The 20,387-nt window shown below is 35.6% G+C and overlaps 1 protein-coding gene and 1 long non-coding RNA gene across 2 annotated transcripts; both read left to right on the top strand.

The window, feature by feature from the left end:
* The first annotated feature begins 12,839 nt into the window (after window positions 1–12,839).
* Window positions 12,840–14,265, top strand: LOC141690569 (uncharacterized). Its single transcript, XM_074495357.1, has 2 exons — window positions 12,840–13,159; window positions 13,314–14,265. The coding sequence occupies exons 1-2, from the start codon at window positions 12,840–12,842 to the stop codon at window positions 14,263–14,265; spliced, it is 1,272 nt and encodes a 423-aa protein (XP_074351458.1).
* Window positions 14,266–19,026: 4,761 nt separating this feature from the next.
* LOC141689577 (uncharacterized) lies at window positions 19,027–19,655 on the top strand. The gene is made up of 3 exons (XR_012562441.1): window positions 19,027–19,194; window positions 19,267–19,401; window positions 19,521–19,655. It is a non-coding gene; the product is annotated as an uncharacterized LOC141689577 (long non-coding RNA).
* Window positions 19,656–20,387: the final 732 nt, after the last annotated feature.

The raw sequence follows: 20,387 nt of genomic DNA, 5'->3' as shown, positions 1-20,387 counted from the left end.
CGGTTGAGGATGTTGTCCTAGAAGGGATAGTTGATGAGGAGGATCCCATGGAGGATCCTGACGAGATTGGATAAAGGACCACTGATGAATTGATGACCCTGGTTGGGTCGACTACCAGAGGTAGGATTGGCCGGTCACTACCAGAGGTTCGTTCAAGTTTGTAAAGGTAGTAGCCCCTTTAACGCGGCTTACTCGTAAGACTGAGAAGTTCGAATGGACAGAGAAATGCGAGAACAACTTTTAAGAACCGAAGCAAAGGTTGGTGACGTTCCCTATGTTGGCGTTGCCGGATGGAAAATGAGATTTTGTGATTTGTAAGTGATGCTTCGCATAAGGAATTAGGGTGCTTCTTATATAGCACAGCAAGATAATCGCGTCTGCGTCAAGACAATTAAGGGAATTTAAAATTTGATATCCCCACCCATGAGCTTGGGCTCGTGGCAATAGTTTTGCCCTAAAGATTTGAGGCACTACTTGTATGGAGAGAAGTGTGAGATTCACAAACCATAGGAGCTCTAGTACATTCTTACGTAGAAAGAGCTCAACATACGCCAGAGGAGGCGGTTAGAGCTAATCAAGAATTATGATTGGGAGATTCTTTATCATTCGGGGAAAGCCAATATGGTGGCTGATGCCCTTAGTAAAAAGGAGAGACTCAAGATGATAATGTCTTTTGGAGAGTTTATAAGAGATTTTGAGAAAATGGAAATAGTAGTGAAGGTAACCGGAGCCGGTACCGAAAAGCTGTTTGAGATAGCAATACAGCCCGAAGTATTGGAAAAGAACATATTGTGCCAGTAAAAGTGATGAATGAAGGCAGAGAGCCAACAAATAGGTATGAGATTAATACCGAAAATGATGATAAGGGAATAATGAGGTATTCCTATAGAATTTGGGTTCCAAAGGTTTAAGAGCTTAAAGATGAAATCTTACATGAAAGCTAGTTTGAGGAATAAGAGTTAGAGCAAACCCTGAACGTGATAGTCAGGGAGGTTGCCACCAAGACAAAAGGAACCCATAACATGATGAAGTGGAAAATGAGGATTTAAATTATGTAAGATGACCCCAATTATGGGGAGTAGGAAGAAATATTTAGACTGAGGAAACAAAAGTCGAGTAAGGACAGGAGACCCGAGATGGTACCCCTATACGGAAATTCATGGACCTGTCTAAAGAGAACTTAGACTATTATCCCCAACCACCACCCTGAGGAGACAGTGCGGTGGGAAATTCTTTCATGACCTTTAAGTCGCTAAGCTCTCAGAGTTCCAAGGAACAAGCTGACCCAGTCGAGGCAAGAGCCTGGCTAAAGGAAATAGATGAATCATTTGAGATTCTAAATGATTGATGAACCACAAAAGACTGTTTTGTCACTTACCCTCCTAAGAGAGAGACCACCCGCTGGTGAAAGGCCAAGGAAGGCACGGAGCAAGAGATTATAATAAACTGATTTAAGTTCAGTCAATTGTTTTCAGGAAAGTACTTCCCAAGGTTATGGAGACAGTGTAAAAGCTTAAGAGCCAGAACAAAGGCAGACGAGTATGATGAATTATGAATCTAAGTTGTAAAAGTTATCAAGATTCGTTCTGAAGACACGAATCCAGAATGACGGGATGTTTGAAATCAATGCTTATGTAGTGTTGGTTCATGAAATAACGATAAGAGAAAGGAATATAAAGGCAAGAGAGTTTGAGGAATGATAAGGGAGTTGGGTATGAGGAAACCCTAAAGACTCGTAGAAATAGAAATAGAAAAGTAGGTAATCGTCCGGATGAGAGTGATTCACCATGAGTTAAATTGATGGTTGAAGGTATAAGAGATACATATATTTTATCCCCTATAAGTTGGGAAGATTCGAGGAAACCTTGAGATAATTCGAAGGATAAATAATGAGACGCGGATAGACTGAGGAGACAAGAAAGTAAGAAATTAAGAAAATTGGGTGAAGGAAGTGACCTTCAAGAAGGTAAAGTGTAAGACCGGTGGCATGATACCCAGAAAGGGAGACGCCAGATATGAAAGATATCCCAACATTGAGATGACTATTGAGATGAACAACAAAAGTAAATAAGGAATTATTAAGAAGAAGTTCACGTTGAACATGACCAATATCTTCCAGAACATCCATGTTATCATTACCAAATCAAGAAAGAAAAGTGGATGACCGTTGTTATCTTTTGGAGGCCATATGGATTGACCTCAATTTGAATAAGGATGCTATTATGAAGTTAGGTATAGACTATCGAGGTGGGAATGATTGAATAAGACACCCTTATCAGGGATATATGACTTGATTTATCCATGGAAGGATGCAGGTACCTTTTAAAGGTGGAATTAAGGATAGAACATCGGTAACTTAAAATGAATCCTAGGGGAATGCATAAAGGTTGGAATTTCACCCTTAATAGGGACAGTATGAGTTTTGACAGTATGATTTGGAAAGGGTTAATGTAGCAACAACCTTTAAGAATCAGTGGAGAAATTTTTCAGAAGTATATAGACAATCGTTCTAGTAATAGTAAATGGTATTTTAATATGCCCTGTATCTAGGGAATACAGGAGGAACGATTGAAGGATAACCTTAGAGGTTTTACAAGGAGAAAGGTAATATTCAAAATTTTCAAGAATAGAAATGTTGATAAAGGAAATATGACGTAATTATAATGTTGCCAAGTGGGGCACGTGTTAAACCACGAGAAAGTATGGATCGAACCAGTAATGGTCGAAATTATTCAGGGCAATTAGGACTTAAGATAAAAGATGTTCTAATTATGATTGAGAGTCAGTCATGACAGTGATTAACCTCTAAAGACTGAGGCAATAACTTATGGAAAAATGGTGATTTTGTTTTTTACTCATCAGATTTTAAGGAAAGCATTTTCACATAAGCTGTGATTGAAATAAGGTAGAAAATTTATTTGGAGATGGTTCAAGTGACATTGACTGTAAGGAAATTTTAATATCAGGAAAGGCCAAAGAGGTGGCCGACACTTTAAAGGTAAGAGGATAATTATAGGCGCTTGTGCCAAAAGAATACAGTGATGATGGTTAAAACTGTGAAGGTTGTATTATGGTTTGGAAGATTGACATTCCTTCTGATGACTGTGCAATACCCAGCCGTAATAGTAGCTGGTAAAGGTTTAATTCGTGTAATCGCCATGAGCGGGCTATCTATCTTAGAAGGTACTATCTTGAGAATGAGCCTGGACCATGTTTTAAAAGGACTAAACGAACCTTTGAGATCAGGAGTGTTCTTCATGAATCAGAAATGGTGATTATGTTACCTCCTTAGAAGGATTTGATACGACATGTATGGACTCCGTATGGTTAGCTATTAAGATTTCATGGAAAGTGAATGATGATAGTGGGTCAGTGGTGGACCATAGTAAGGCAGCAATGATTCTGCGAGTAACGAGCTGATTACAACCGTGAGAGTTGTATTGGAATGGATGTTGAGATTGAGTACTACTAAACGGGTCGTGGTAGTGTATAAGTTATCATTGATAGACTAATTAAGTAGAGTATCTACCTATTGAATATTTATTCCCTCTTATGAAAAGAGAGTCGTATTACTATATGAGGAAGGTTGCGGTGCAAACATAGAACTCTAGTAACGGTGATGTCTAAAATGAGATCCCAGGTTCAATTTTCGAAATCGAGGGAGTTTCAAAGGTGATTGTGTATAAGCTCGAGGAAGAGCATGGGTCCATAGAATGATGGACGGAATAGAAATATTTAGGCATGGGAAATACGATGCTATAATACTTGATGCTGATATAAATATGTATATGTTTTGTTCTCCTATGACAAACCTCTATAGTTCAAAGGTAGGTTCCAAGCCAGATATTTTGTGGCGGTATATTTTTTTTATATATACAATTCTCTTCAGTTCGTTCTTTTCTCTTCTTTTCATTTCATGTAAGTTGAGAAGAACAACCCTTCCAGAAGGGGAGGTATTGCCGAATGACTGTCTATCTGTGTGATAGAAGCCTAGTAGGATACCAACTATTGTTTAATTGCTTGTCAAGTACTAAAGGCTGGCCACCTTCTGTACTAACTATGCGAGATAACAAGTGTTCATGATCATAGTCATCTCTCAATAAATTCTTTTACTTCTATATGAAGGATTAAGCTTTCGAAAATAGAAACAGCTGAAAAAGGAGTAGTAAAGATATGGTGGTATTCAGAATGGGAACACATTCGTAATACTAAGGTTGACGTGGTTATTAAAAGGTTATAGAACGCTAACGAGCAAAAGTATAACCAGTATAATATTAGGAACGGAAGGTAGTAGCGATTACGAACTCGAAAAGAATGGGTATTGAGAAGCAAAAGCTCTAATGCTAAACGCTATAATGAGAGTCTGTGCAATAGACTTGAAAAAATTTGGAATGATCACTTAACGCGGATTTAGTTATATCACGACAATAGATCATAGGTCATTATCGAGGTGTCACCTTATGAGATCCTTGAGGGAAGATAATATCGATCTCCCTTATGTTAGGATGAAGTTGTAGAGCGCAAGATGCTCGGACCCGCAGTAGTCCAAAGGACCAGGGATATAATAGATCTAATTAGAGGACGGCTGGTAGTAACCCAAGATGGACATAAGAGGTATGCTGATTTGACTCAAAAAGGACAAAGAGTATGAAATAGGGGGCCTAGTAATGTTATAGGTATCCCCTTGGAAACCCTTGAAAAAGGATTGATGAGGTTCGGAAAGAAAGGAAAGCTAAGTCTACAATTTGTTGGACCCTTGGATATATTAAGACGTTTGGGAAGTTAGCATATGAGCTAGCCCTACCCCCGAACCTGTAGCAAGTTCATAACGTGTTCAACGTATCAATGTTAAGGAAGTGTAATTCGGATGCCAGACAAATAGGGGCATATGAGCGCATAGACATGCAACCAGACGTAACCTATATGGAGCAACCAGGAAGGGTATAGAGTAAAAAGGAACGAGTGCTTAGGAGAAGGGTTATCAAACTAGTAAGAGTTTGATGGTAGAACCACAATGTGGGAAAATTTACTTGAGAGTTAGAAAGTGCAATGCTAAGAGAGTATCCCTATTCATTTTCTATCTGATTCCGGGACGGAATCCTTTTAAGGAGGGGAGACTGTAATAACCCCAATTTTTGGGAAATTTTTGAAACCCTTATGAATAGTGTTTTTGCTGAATGAGAAAACTTTTCATGCCACACTATGTAGGGGTTCTGATATGGATATTCTGAGATTTTATTAGTACTTTATATGGGATATAAGTGTATGTAAAGATCGTCAGAATCCAAATCCGAACACTTTGATTTTTCCCGGAAATACACTAGATACGGAAAGATTTGAGAAAAAGGTAACAGGATAAAAAGGATTTAAATTAAAGGATTATAGGAGAGGATCATAAAAGGAATATAATATATTGAGAAAGGTTAAGGGAACCTAAGTAATAAGATCCCGGGTATGATCCTTCAAACGATAAACGAAAACGAAAGTTAAGCGAACCGTATAACAGATCAGCGGTCATTAGGCAAACAATTAGGAAGTTAATCAAAGGGATTAGAGAGGATGATGTCACCCAACCAATGAAAAGAGGACAAGGAGGGGAGGATGACATCATGAGGATGACACAAGCATGACATGGGAAGGAAGGAGATGTGGTGGCTTTTTAACCACACAAAATCAAGGGCAACTAGGTAATTTACTAAAACAAACACAAAAATCAAACCAACCAAGCCAAGCAAATCATTTTTCATCAAAATCAAAAAGAAACCAAGGCATTGTTCTTCATGCTCTCGGCCAAAACAGAACCAGAACACTAAAACTGCTGTATCTCCTTCATTTCTCACTCAAATATTGTGTTCTATAGCTCATTGGAAAGGTATTGAGATGGCCTACAACTCTTGTTCACAAGTCTCGTCCAAATAATCATGGTAAGACCCTCATTTTTATAGTTCTTTAAATCGGACTTTTAGAAACTTCAAAGCCTAACTTTGTGTTCTTGATTTCTTTGGAAAGATCAAGCTTGTAGGAGGCTCCCTAAGGCTTCCTAGCAACTTAACACCTCCCAAGGAAGGTATAAACTTCAAACCCTAGCCTTTACTTTATTTGTTAGTAAGTTTAATGGTTGGTGTTGTGAAATGAGAAGCATGGATTGTGATTATTAGTAGTTTGGTTTGATTTGGAAGTGTTTTTGGTAATTGAAGCTTGATTATAGTTCATAGGTCGTGATTGTGGTTGTTTGAGTTGAAAACCTTGGAGATTATGGACTGATGTGGTATGGTTTAGGTGAAGTTTTGTTGTATTGATGGTTATGAGTTGGTTGGTGGTTAATTGGAGTAGTTTAAACATTGGTAATCGCGTAAACATAGCCGTCGTAACGTCCGATTTTCTTTGGACTGTTTTTGTGCATAACATTAGGACCCGAGACCCCCTGCTATATTATGACCACTGCCATGTTTAGATAGCTCATGTTACGAGCTTCGTTTTGATATGTACTTCGTTCGATTCCGATGCACGGTTTAGGAGAAACGACCGTTTCAAGTAACGGCGTTTCGCGAACGAAACTTTTCCCCTCGCCTTACTTTGAAACATAGGTTAGAGACCAAAAAGGGTTAATTAATGCATGAAACATTTATGGTAAGTGTGTTAGGCAGTTGGTAAGACACTCGCTAAGGAATCGCCTTAAAACTCGTAAAGGTTAAATTATTAAAAATGGTGGAGCCGAGGGTACTCGAGTGACTTAAGAGAATCAGTAAGCGCAAAACGAGCGTTAGAGTCTGAGTTGGTTAGAGTATAGATTTACAAGTGACTTTGGTTTAATTCCAACTTACTTGTTGTTTATAGGTTACCAGACTCGTCCCGAGCCATTCGTAACCCCCAGTCGCTCAGGCAAGTTTTTACCCGATATACTGTTGTTGTGATGTAAATATATGTATATACATTATCTTGTGATAGTGCATGATTGTTATTAGCAAATTTTGCGATATATTGGAGCATGCTGATATGGTATATATGCATGTCTGTTTCGTAATCTGGTTATCTATCTGTTGATTTCAATGCTTATAGTTGCATAATACCTATGCTAGAAATAAGCAAGTAGTTGCGTATACCCTTAGTATAGGGGATAAAAGGTGAACATATCTCTAAACCGGGAGTCGATGTTTCCGAGTATATTATATATATATATATATTTATATATATATGGATATAGTTTTTAAAACTATGGATCGAATAAGGTTTATTCGATACCTTTATTTTACTTAATTGAATATTAATTTGAGTATTCATTCGAGGGCTTATGACTCAGTTTATTTTATTATTTGAATATTATTTGAATATTCATTCGAGGGCTTATGACTCAGTTTATATTATTATTGAATATTACTTGGATATTCATTTGAGGATGTATGACTCCTTTATTTTATGAATATTATTTATAGTATTCATCCGAGGTATTATGACTCCGCTTATTACTTAATAATATTCTTTATTGTATTAAAGAATAAGGTGTCGATAATCAAACTTACTTTTGATTATTCAAATAAAGATATTACTTTCGTATAAGTATATCTTTGATTATTTGCTATTCATTTCAAGTATAAGTTTTAATACTTCTACTTCAATTATTTTATAAAGATTATTCTTTATGGGAATATTATTTAAATAATAATATTCAGACATTTTCTAAATATTCTGGGGACTGATTTACTTCATTAAATCAGCTTCACTCCAAACATTCTTAAAAATGTTTTGCGAGTCTTCAAAATGATTTTTTTAAAAGTTAGAGCGGATCCCAAAACTCATTTTTTTTAAGATCCTCCTTTCGAAGGGGATTTAAATACTCGCTCAAAACCTGAGGAATCCGGCTCTGTGGTGTGTTTTATATTCGCAACAAGGTTGCTGTTTTGATAAATGAATTGATTACTTACCCAACACTCGGGAAGTAAAATTCTTGGAACAAGTTAATCCATTAACAGGCATCGCCTGGGAAATATCGGTGAGTTCTCCTTTCCAAATAGATACGACTTCTTGGTGGAGCCGTATCAACAAGTTTCTACTTGGGGAAAGTGGGGACAAGCTTTACGTTTCAGAGTCATGGATTTCATCTGAACTAGGAGTGGCGTAAGTGGCCGAGTAGCGCCGGCCCAGCCTTATTATATTGGCCCAAATGGCCTGAAAGTTCCGCTAAGGCGGTCCATTCCTTAGGAGTTCAGTGTTCGGTTGACAAGTAAATCCGACAGGTTCTCCTCTACATGTAGAAAATGGTGGGGTTGTACTACTACGACTGATCATCGTAAGTGGTCTTCCTGGCGCGGCAAACTCCCGTAATGAGTTCATCATCCATTTGGATAATTTCTGCAACACTACCCAGAGCACTTCGATAGAAAGGCTACGGTTGGGCGATTGTTGAGTGTTGGCAGGGTCAAGTTTTCAAAATGATGTTTACATCAAATGAAGTATCTCGTAACTTCATTTTATTTTGATAATATTTTAAAGATTTAATCTATTCAAATCTTGCCTTATAGTCTCATCTATGTGATGAACTTTTGAAGCTAATTATAACTTGAACGGTGGTAGTTCAAGTAGTATTTTGGAAAGATATAAGTATATTGGGGTATCTTGTAACTTTATCTTTTAAACTTATATCTAATTAATAATTGTCTTATGAATGACAAAGATTTTCAGAAAAACGTTGAGACAAGGTTAGATATATGAGATCACCTTGCAACGATATTTTTTTATACAGTTATACACTGGGACTTTGTGTATATTGTGCATGGAAGAGGACTTCCAATATTTTGAAAAGTATATATGTATATATATATATATACTGAATATTTTGTGACTTCATCGCATTAAGATATCAACTTGGTTCATTTCTTTTGACCAAGACTTTCATGAGTACTATGAGAAGGCTCATATATTGTTAATCATTATACATATTATTTTGGTGGGCTTGCTGCTCACCCTTGCTTTCTTCTTTCATCACACAATATCAGATAGACAAGATGAACCGGACCAAGCTCCCGATTCGCAAGAGGTTAGGAGACGTTCCGCAGTTTTCTAGAAGCACTGATGCCGCCATAGCTGAGGTAGGAACTACCAATAGGCTAGGCTTTCAACTTTTGATGTATCAGATTATGTATATTTATGAATTGTAATAATGGCAAAGAAATGTAAATTTATTCAGAAACCTGTTTAAGGTGTATTGGCATATAATTGTGGAATAAAACGACTTGTGATTATTTTTGGATATTCATCTCTGAGACTATAACTTGTGGTGTGTGTGTTTATTGTGGGGTCACAGTACAGAGTAGTTGATTATTTATTAAGATTGGGTGTTGTTAAGGGAAATGGAACTCGTGACAACCCGGATCCCCGACCCCGGATTTGGGGGTGTTACATTTATGCTATTAGCTATTCTGTTGATTCTTCTCCAAACAGGAACCACCGATTTACAAATATCATTAACCACAGAATTTAGTGAATGGAGCAAAATATTTCTATGGATTGCATCTTTCACCTCTTTCGCCGTTAAAGTGCCTATGGTACCAGTTCTTATTTGGTCAACCGAAGCTCATGTAGAGGCACCTACGGCAGGATCCATCATCTTGGCAGGAATTCGGTATATTTTATAAGGTTACACTTTACTTTAGTCATGTGTCCCTTCGGGTTCTCCATACCCTCTCTTATGGAGTTTCCACTTTCATATTTTCGGAACTGCGAGTAAATTTGTTGTGTTTGTACAGGTTAAACGGCGAATCTTATAAGGTCTACTCACGTCAAGGTCTTCCGGTATCTTAATGTTGGAAGCGCCATTATATCGCCAGAGATGGTTTTGAACCACTAGTTCATTATCTAATGGATCTTTCCGTTCTAATACTCTAGATGTGAAATTTTCACCCTATCACAACACCTACCACTATGAAGGTTACTAAAGCTATAAAACTGTATTGTCATAGGCCACTGAGGTGTTAAGTAGAGGTAACATGATATAATGTGTTGTTATAGACTAAGAATTAAAGAAAAAATAAATTTAAACTAAAAACAAAATTTATTTTTATAAATATTTGATTTGGATAAATAATTCATGCATTTGTCTTTGGAAAGTAAGATTATATCAAATATTTATTTTATAAACATTTTGTAAAATCTTGTCAAATAAATGATTTAATTAAATTTTCAATATACTAAACTAATATATGTGAATTTAAAGTTAATAAATTTTACTTAATTAGTATATCAATTAATTTTTATTGAAGTAGCTAAAATACCTTTTATATAAAATAACATAATGAATAGTTTTAAACTTATACAAATTAAATAAAATAACAAATTAATTGTAATAATTAAAATGAGTGTAATTTAAAATTCTTATAAAATTCATTTCATAAAATTAAAAAGATTAATATAACATGGGCTGGGCTGCTGAAATTATCGGGTCGAATGGCTAAAATTTGGGTTGGGCGGCTACTATTTTGACTAAGTGGGAAGTGAAAATTTTACACAATAGTATAGGGGGAAACCAATTTGGGGAAATTAATTCTACTCTCCTTCCCTCTTTACAATTTGTTCATCTCTGAAAGCGGAAAGCAACGAGCAATGAGTTGAGTGTTGGATTCGAGTCACATTAGAGCAACGGATTAGAGCAACAAATTTAAGGGTTTAAAGGGTTGAAGGAGAGTATTTCAATTAGGATTAGAGATAGATGTGGGTTCAAGCTCTCATACGGGTTCGGGGTTGCATTCAAGCAACACAATTGAGCAATGGGTTCAAGGATTTCAAGGATTTATATATTGTTTTAAGGTATAACCTCTTTTCTTTTATTTATTTAAATTGTATCTCAATCTCTCTCTCCGCCTCTCTCCCTCTATCTCTCCCTCTCTCAATTTTGGGTATTGGAGTTTTGTGCCACTGCTTCAACTTCTCCTTATCTTCTCAACAACTCTTCTACCCCCCTGTTTCATAAAACCAACACCAAAACTTTGACCCTTTTCAGCAAACACAAAAACCCATTTTCAACGTCATCCCTTTAACCCATTTATTGTGTTACTTATTAATCACATACATTTACAATGATATATATATATGTATGTATATAATTAGGTGAAGAAACCTCCGATAATGATAATACTACTCAGGAGGTTTTCGATTGGCCCTCTTTAATATTACCGTAAGTTCTTTATTTTCTTAGCTTTTTCGTATATTATATTTCAACATCATGTTTTATGTAGCATGCAGGAATGTGTATGATGTTTACAATATTGGTTAGTTCTAATGGTCATATGTCTAATTGTATTGGTATTAGAAGTATTAGTATTGTCATGGAAGATCTCATGTTTCAAGAGGTGTCTCTAATATTTCACTCTCTTGTTAATCTGAAAAACACAACTTCAAGAGGCTGAGCTTGAAAAAACTACTAAAAAGTTATAGGAGGTGGTAGCAATTACTGGGGAAGAGACTGCTAAATGCAAAGCAACAAAAGAAGTGATTAAGTCACTACAATAGTGTCTCAAGTTTTGTAAGTAGTCCTTTCTTTATAATTGGCACTACAAATTTACCATTTTATAGATTATTGCCCAATAATTGATCTACTAAAAAGTTTGGTTGAATGCAAGAATATTGGTAAAAACTAAAATGTTAAGGTTTTTAGTTTCTACCAATACTTAGCACAACTAAGAGAAGTCTTGCATGATGGTTCTATAAAGATAAATTACTTCTGAGAGTGCTGACTTGGTGACTATGGTTATCCAGTTTCGTAGTAGTCTTAGGAAGATTCTAGTACGTGGGCTGGCCTACATGGGCCTATGAGCAATCTCAGCTTCTTGAGTGTTGGTTTCTAGTTTTGAAATTTAAGGTCGTCATGCTAGTGGACTTAATAATAAACAGAGCAGATTTTTTATTTAGTCGGCTTGAGATCGATGATTAGTATTTGTAGCCTAAGACCAGTGTTTAGTATTTGTACTGTAAATGTGACCCCTCTACTATAGAGGGCTTGAAATGTAAATGAGTTGGAATTTGCGTTTCACTATTTCCCATGCACATCTTTGAGTAATGAACTTGTAATTAAACAAATAATTTAGAATCTCTTTCATGTGAAAACATAATTGATTATAGTTTTTATAAATATATCGTATTTCGTTGTCCATAGCCTAATATATATTACTCACAATGCAAAATTATTCTCAATGAGAAGCAGCTTCAATTTCATGTTCTAGCTGGTATGTTTTTTCTCCTGTTCCATAATTTTGTTATAGGCCTGGAGCTTATTTTAGATAGGATGCATCCTTGCTACTGTTCTAATATTTTGTATTTTAGTCATTAACATGTGCCTTATTATATTTATACATATTTAAGGCACCATGCCTAATATTTATAGCAGTCTGCAGAATAATAATAAAATACCACCAATTCAAATACATAAACCCTGAGGGAATGACGATGAACTGTAGTGAGAACTATTAGTCATCAGACATAAAAAGATCTCAGCAGCAAATTGCCAAATAGAGAGGGTAACCTAATTAAACCTGACAGACTCCCAGAGAAATTGTATAGGCTTACTTAAAAATTGTATAAGCTTACATAAAAAAATCTCGGCAGTAAAGGAATATTAAAGATACTTATTGTTCTAATTTATTAATTTTATTTTTCAGAGCTGAATGACTTGCTTCGCTCGGTTGGAAAATCATTGAAGAACTTTGATCAGTTGCCACAACCCCCTGATATCTACTTGAATCATGGTTTCAATAATTTAATTATCGAGGAAACAAACTATGACACACTTGAAATGGATGAGCACCACAGGCGGTTGCTTAGTAGCTGTAATAGTGACCAATTGAGAGTTTATGAGGCGGTCATTGAGGCTGTCAACAGTGAAGCTGGTGGTCTTTTTTTTTGTTTTTGGGAGTGGAGGAAGTGGGAAGACGTATTTGTGGCGAACACTTATATACAGATTGAGGTTGGAAGGAAGAATTGTGCTTCCTGTTCCCATGTCTGGAATTGCAGCCACTTTAATGCCTGGTCGCCGGACTACACACTCACGTTTCAAGATTCCAATTGTTCTTGACGAGTTTTCATTATGCAATATATCTCACGACTCTGACATTGCTCAGCTTATTAAGAAGACTAAACTAATTATCTGGGATAAGGCGCCGATGCAGCATAGGTATGCCTTCAAATGTTTGGACCGCTCATTGAGGGATATCATGAAGTCCGTTCATTTGACGAAGGCAGATATTCCTTTTGGTGGAGTAACTATTGTTCTTGCATGTTATACCACTTGGTAATCGTGCTGAGGTTGTTTCCGCTTGCATTACTAGGTCACGCTTGTGGGATACTATAACATATTTTGACCTCAAACAGAACATGAGGCTGAAAGATGCTACTTTCGATACTGAATTGCAACAACTACAGGACTTTTCGAGGTGGGTGCATCATATAGGTGAGGGTACAACGCTGCATGATGGAGACGATTTAATCACACTAGCTGATGATGAAATTTTAATTCCTGAAATGTTTTGTAATGTTCAGACTGAAAATTCAGTTCAGAATATGATATCAAGTACTTATCCTAATTTTGAAGAAAACGGATCTAGTGCTTCCTACTTACGGGAGCGTGCTATTTTGACCCCCACAAACCAGACAGTGGGTCAGCTCAACTCTATGATAGTGGACAGGCTACCTGGTGAAACATTTTCTTATTTCAGTCTTGATGTTGCAGAGGATTTTGGTGGCACTCAACAACATCTTAATGCCGCTTTCCCTGTGGAGTATCTAAATTCAGTTATCTTACCTGGGTTGCCTCTTCATGAAATTAAGCTGAAGGTTGGTGCAGTGGTAATGTTAATAAGGAATTTGAACCAAATATTGGGTTTGTGCAATGGAACGCGGATGATTGTTACGCAATGTCTCAAATTCTTTGTTGAGTGTGAGGTAATATGCGGTGCTTTTATAGGTACTAAACATTTCATTCCGTGTATGGAATTATGTCTGGGTGACAGTAAGCTTCCATTTAAGTTAGTGCGCAAACAAATGCCTTTACAACTTTGCTATGCCATGACTATCAACAAGTCTCAGGGCCAATCTCTTAACACTGTTGGTCTTTATTTGCCTAAGTCAGTTTTTTCGCATGGACAATTTTACGTGGCTGTTAGTAGAGTTACATCGCCTGGTGGTTTAAAGATTTTTGTTGATGATGAAAGCGGTCATCCGAATAATATAACGCATAATGTTGTGTACAAGGAGGTATTCTACAATTTACCTCGTGTGTAGTTTAAATGTAAATCAGTTATTATTATATTTTATGCAGCCTTTTGAAGTAATTTTTTTGGGATTGTTAACAAAATTAGATGTATATATAAATATGTCTGTGTGATGGAATGAAAGAATATTTAAGCCAAAATTTTTGTTTTTCATAGTATTTGGTTGCTGCAATTTCTTACTGTGATTGTAAATACCATAAATTGTGTTTCAATGGTGACAATAAGGACTGCAGAAGCACTGAATCCAGGTTTGGGTCCTAAAGAGAATTTCTAAAATATTAAACAAAAACAAAAATGAAGGTAAACAGGCCTTCTAGCAATTACTTTGTGTAGTCACATTTATGCTGCCCAATAATGCTTTCTATGTGCCTCTAAAAGTTGGCCATTATTAATGTTGAGACTTGAATATAAATTAAGCTTTTGTTATGTATTTTGAAAAAGGTGTAGAGTTCCATATATTACTTTTTTTTTAATAAAAAGTGAGATAAATAAAAGGATACATTACACACACAGTTACTCATGAAAGCTACCTACTACACACTTCCATTATTTCTTACCTCTCTCTTTCATTTAGCACTATATTTTTTTATTATCATAAGGGCAAGAATGGAACTAGGAGGCATGGAGACAGAGTGTGACTACCTCATAGATCTACAGGTCAATGAGAAATATAACTGGATGCTCATGGTACGTGTTGCAAGAAACTGGACAGAATCTGTACAGGAAGCTAATGGAATACATATGATAGTAATGGACGAAAGTGTAAGTTTTTTCCGTGGTACAAAGTTTCATTGCTTATTTCCGGTTTGTCAATATTTCTGTTTAGTTCATCTTATAATGCTCGCCGTTTGTAGAGCACAAGGATGCACGTTTGGATTAATTCTACTGTTCCACCTGATATCCCCGAGAAGCTTTTGGTTGGGAAAAACTACAAAATTTGTAACTTTATTGTCCAGCATTTTATAGGTAACTATAAGTGTTTTGATGCTGATAGGCACATGATGCTCACCCCGTCCACTGTTATCACACCCTTACCTGACTCTTGGGGCTTGATACCCGAACAAATTTATTCGTTTACCAACCTCAAAAGGATTCAAGATTTTGAGGATTGTGAGAGTTTCCTCATTGGTGAGTTGAAAATTTAAATTTCATTGTTGGGGATCATGCCTCTCTGATTTAAATTTGTTTTAACTATTTTAATATTATGTTTCTTAGATGTTGTTGAAGTTGTGAGTGAGATCAAAGCCATGAAATATCTTACAAATAGGAACAATGAAGTCCAGTATTACCTAGATTTTGAAATCTCTGACCTGATGTGAGTTATATATTTTTAGGTCTAATTATTTCTGTAATATATATTGTAATAGATAATTGACGATACATTAATTTGTGCATCATATTGTAGTATTGATATCAAAGTCCGTCTATGGGATAAGATTGCTCTGTCTTTTGAGAAAATGTTCTATGAAACAACCGAGCACCCTGTTATTTTGATAATGTCCTGTTGCAAAATTGTTTGTAATCCTTATAAAGGCGAGAAATCATTATCGAATCACTTCTGTACCAGCCTTGATATCAATTCGAATTATTGCAGGGTTGATAACTTGCAAAATAGGTACCATCATTTCTTAGCCATGTTAAATGCTTTTTTATTAGAGCTCATGTGGTATAAGTAAGTCATGCCTTGATGCATTTTTCAGGTTTTGGGAGGCGAGTGGTATTTGAAGGTCTTTGAAGGGTTTGCAGACTTTATTTGCAAGGATCAAAATGTCTTCTTTATCATTTACGAGCAATACTTTTTATTACTTCATGTATGCAATTATCTTGCTTTGTAATTGATTCTAAGTATTTACGTTGAACTTTTGCGGTTTACAAATATTTTTATCCCTGTTTGTACCATCCTGTCAATCAAACTCTATGAGTTGATAAGAAGGAAGAGCATGTGCTGAATTGTTTTGAAATATCACTTCCCATGTCATGCACCATGTGCTTCAATTATCTAGGCAGTAAAATATATTATTTAGGTTGTAATGACTCAATTGTACATATCCATTGCAATTTGCAACCATCTTTGCCCATTCTTTTTCACAAAAGTTGATACTGAAATACAATTTTTCAGAATTGACTAAATACCGATAATTTATACAATTATTACATTTGTATTATGCTGTTTTTGCCCGAACACCAAAATTATTGTGTTTTGTCTATTATCTTATTGTCAGCCTTAAATTTATACTATTTCTCTCCCAGTCTTTGAAGTTGCATAAACGATTAACTAAGCACATTGATATGGTAGTCATCGCTGAAATAACTTACTTCTTTATTTTTCCGCGTCCAGTTAATCAATTGGTATGTTATTCAAATTAAATAAGATATAAGAATATTTATTTTTCAACTGATAAATGTGATGCATAAGATTTTATTTTAAAGATTAAAATTGGTGCTATTGATCTTTGAGACTGATATTGTTACAAAAATAATTAAATCTAAAAAATCACACACTTTTTCTCTTTTGTTGGACCCACACACACATAGAAGGTAGGTTGCACGTGTGAGGCAGAGCAGCTGGGTACATCATTGTAATCTCTTTGTTAAAGTTAGTCTCCTCTAATAGAGTGTAGTAAAGAACATATTGCATCCTCCGCCGCCTGCAGATCAGAGTAACTGCGACCTACCTCTCACATTTCTTTTTCATTTTTATTTACTGTTTTTAAGTTATACCTACTAACATTATGAGTTTTGCAGTTCAGTGACAGCAAGAAGAATGGAGCTAAACAAGTATGACTCTTTAATAAACCTTCAGGTTTCATCATATGACTGGATTTGTCGTGTTAGAGTACAGGCTCTTTGGAAAGGAATGAATAGAGAAACTAATGAATTCTGAGGGTTAAATATGTTACTGATCGATGATTGTGTACGTTTGTCAGCTTTTGGTCTTTAATTTGTGTAGTCTATAATGAATCTATTGCCTAATAAAAAAATATGTTACAGAACTATCGAATCCATGCTTACGCTAATGCCAAATGTTGTGAAGATATTAAGGAGGATATAAAGGAAGGCCAGATTTACATCTTGAGCAACTTTAAGGTGAAAGACTTTTTGGGAGATGAAATATATCATCCAGTGAGGAACACTAAGCATATATATTTCACTAAAGATACGAAGATAGTAAAGGCTGCAAATGGTGATGAACTTCAAATTGAGAGGTATGCATTTGATCTATTTCACATGAAAGTACTGAAGAAGCTAGCGGCTGATAATCGCTTCTTAGTAGGTATACTACCCATTATAATTGTTTCTCGAATAGGCTTTGTGTAATGACGTTTTGTTATTATGTGATAGGAAAAACTGATCACTGGTTCCATGACGAACTTATATTATTTTATTATTTTGTTCAATGTAGACATGGTTGGCGTGCTGAAAAATAGGCGCTAAATTGTGCGCACTGTTAAGAATGAGCAGCAAAAGTACAGGCTTAAATTTGACTTGCTTGATGGAAGGTTTGTTCACTAAAATTGTTATTGAAGCTGGTTATGTATTTGTAAATAAGATATGTTACGCATTTTGGTTAACTGTTTATTAGGTGCACTGTGAATGTAACACTCTTTGACAAATTTGCTGTTGATGTTGACAAATCTTTAGATAAGGCTCCTGGTGGTGATGTTATAGTCATAGTTGCATGTACAAAGGTTACCTTATTTGAAGGTCAAAAATCAGATAAGCCTTCATAGTTACTAGTAATATATTATGTGATATAGATAATATATTTTTATCTTTATATGCATGTATACATATAAGTGTTGCACAAACTCAAATTTATCGTCTTAATTTTTTATGCAGGCAAGCCTCAGCTCACAAATTATCCTGCAACCAGAGTATATGTCCAGCCAGATCACTACAGTGTGGACATTCTGAATAAAAAGTAATAGCATGATTGTAGACCCTTTTTCCGGGGTATAAATAACTTAAAAATGTGTTTGCCTGGATTTGTAGATTAATTGACATGCTGGAGATATCGAGCGTAGTGGAGGAAGTAGAAAAAATGGTACTGAATTTAGGCCAGATTATAAAATTAGAACATGACGACAATGATGTTGGTGCTATCATTTTATAGCTATAAGACTTTAACACTCTCATCTATATATTACATTATAAATTTATGTGCTTTTTTACAGAGAGAGGTTGTATGCGAAGTCACAATGGATGATGTGGTTAATCGAAATCAATGGTATCTAATTTTTTGTTCCAGTTGTTCTGCTGAGTTGGTGGTGCCTTCCAAACACCTGAAATCCAGCAATTACAACCTCTTGATTCCATATCCACGACAGAGGTGACTTTTTAAGTGCTAACAGCTTGAGGCACCTCTTTGTGCAATTAATATATTTTATTTTTCAATACAGTTTCCAGCTGCAGAGTACATGCTCTGATAAGACTGGTTCACTTTTAATAATGATGGGAGATGTCGAGATTAGCCGAATCATACAGAAAATGGTTGATGATCTTTATGACCCTGACAAGGAGGTAAAGATTTTATAAAATGTGATACTAGGTTTTTGCATTTATTTCCCACTTCAGTCTCATTTCCTATTACAGCTTTCAGGAGAAAAGCCATTTCCTCCCGATTTGCTACAATTATTGGGAAAAAATTATGTTCTCACAATCAAAGTCCAAAAATAGAAAGGCTTGCATAATACGACATTGTATGAGGCAACAGAAATAGAAGATGCATCCGAATTATTAACAAACTTCACACCGGGACAAGAATCTTCCTTTCCGGAACCAATGTTTATTTTAAAGGTTAGCAATATATTAGGAATTGTTTTTTTATCATAGACAATGTTGGCATGAACTTGTGATTTCTTTTTAGGGCCCAGACCCCATGGGGGACTTGACTCCTCAACACAAACCTTCATTTCCTGAAGATATGTCTATATCTATGGTTAGTGTTGTATCATAAATTGCCCATTTTTGGTATGAACTAGAGTTGTATGAACGAATATTTTTTTATTAGGAGCCAAAAACATTTCAGTATGGTGACAAGGGAAATCCTGACACAGCAAGATCCACCAACACCAAAACACGGACTAAAAAAGTCGATGTTGCTGTGCCTTTGAAACTTGGATCCAAATCATCAGGCCATCCCTCTGTGAGTAGCTTCTTCTTTGGAACTATGATAATGTTAATGTACGCATATTGAGACTGTCCTTTTTCTCCAGAAGAGGAAGGAAAAATAAAGGGAAGATAACACAGATTATGGTCATGCAGGTTGACGAAGCTCTCATCTTTTGACTATTACCTTTTGGTGGACAAATTGTAATATTTTGATGACAACTATGTCTGTAATATGGTGTTTACCATCTGAATCACTTAAATTCCTGTTTTGGGTTATTTTTATTAGATGCCAATCACTTGCTATAAAATATAAAATACATAAAGATCCATAAAAAAACTGAACAAGAATTGTAGATTATATTAACTAAAAAAAGGTACATTAAAAGTGATGAGTTGGTTATCAGGGATTTTAGATTGGTTTGGTTCATAAGTAGTTGGTTTTGGTTGTACATGTATTCAAGTGTATTGTTATGAGGTTGTAATAATGCTTAGATTAAAATTTAAAAAAACAAGTTTCCAAAATGTGAAAACAGAGAGTAACTCAGGAAGTAATTCTGAAACGCTAACAATTTATTGTGGATTATATTTAAAAAATTATCTCTTGGTGCACGTACAAGATTTTTACTCCCCAAGTACTTATGGCAAAGAAGGCTGTCAAATCATTATTTATTCTTTTGTGGTGGTTGGTTAGAGTATGGTGAACCATATTAACTTTCTCATTATCTCAGAAGACTACAAGCACCTTTGTCACTCTCTTATAACCCATACACTACCATTCAACAGAAGATAAATTTTACAAGCCATGTCTAGATCAAAATTTAAAGATTTAAATGCTCTCAAGTTAGATAAGTATGACTCTAGAATCAAAGTTAGAGTGTTACGTATGTACAGGGGAATGACACGAACTGGGGATATTTTCAAAAGTTTCAACCTCATTCTCTTAGATCAAAAGGTAGTTTGCTGCGTCTCAGTTACATTTTTCGTTGTATGTTTAACTTTTTTCACTTTGTGACTAACTTT

Source organism: Apium graveolens, chromosome 10 (genome assembly GCF_009905375.1).
Source record: "Apium graveolens cultivar Ventura chromosome 10, ASM990537v1, whole genome shotgun sequence".
NCBI classification, from domain to species: Eukaryota; Viridiplantae; Streptophyta; class Magnoliopsida; order Apiales; family Apiaceae; genus Apium; species Apium graveolens.
The sequence above is the reverse complement of the archived record's forward strand: the minus strand, read 5'-3'. Positions and strand labels throughout refer to the sequence as shown.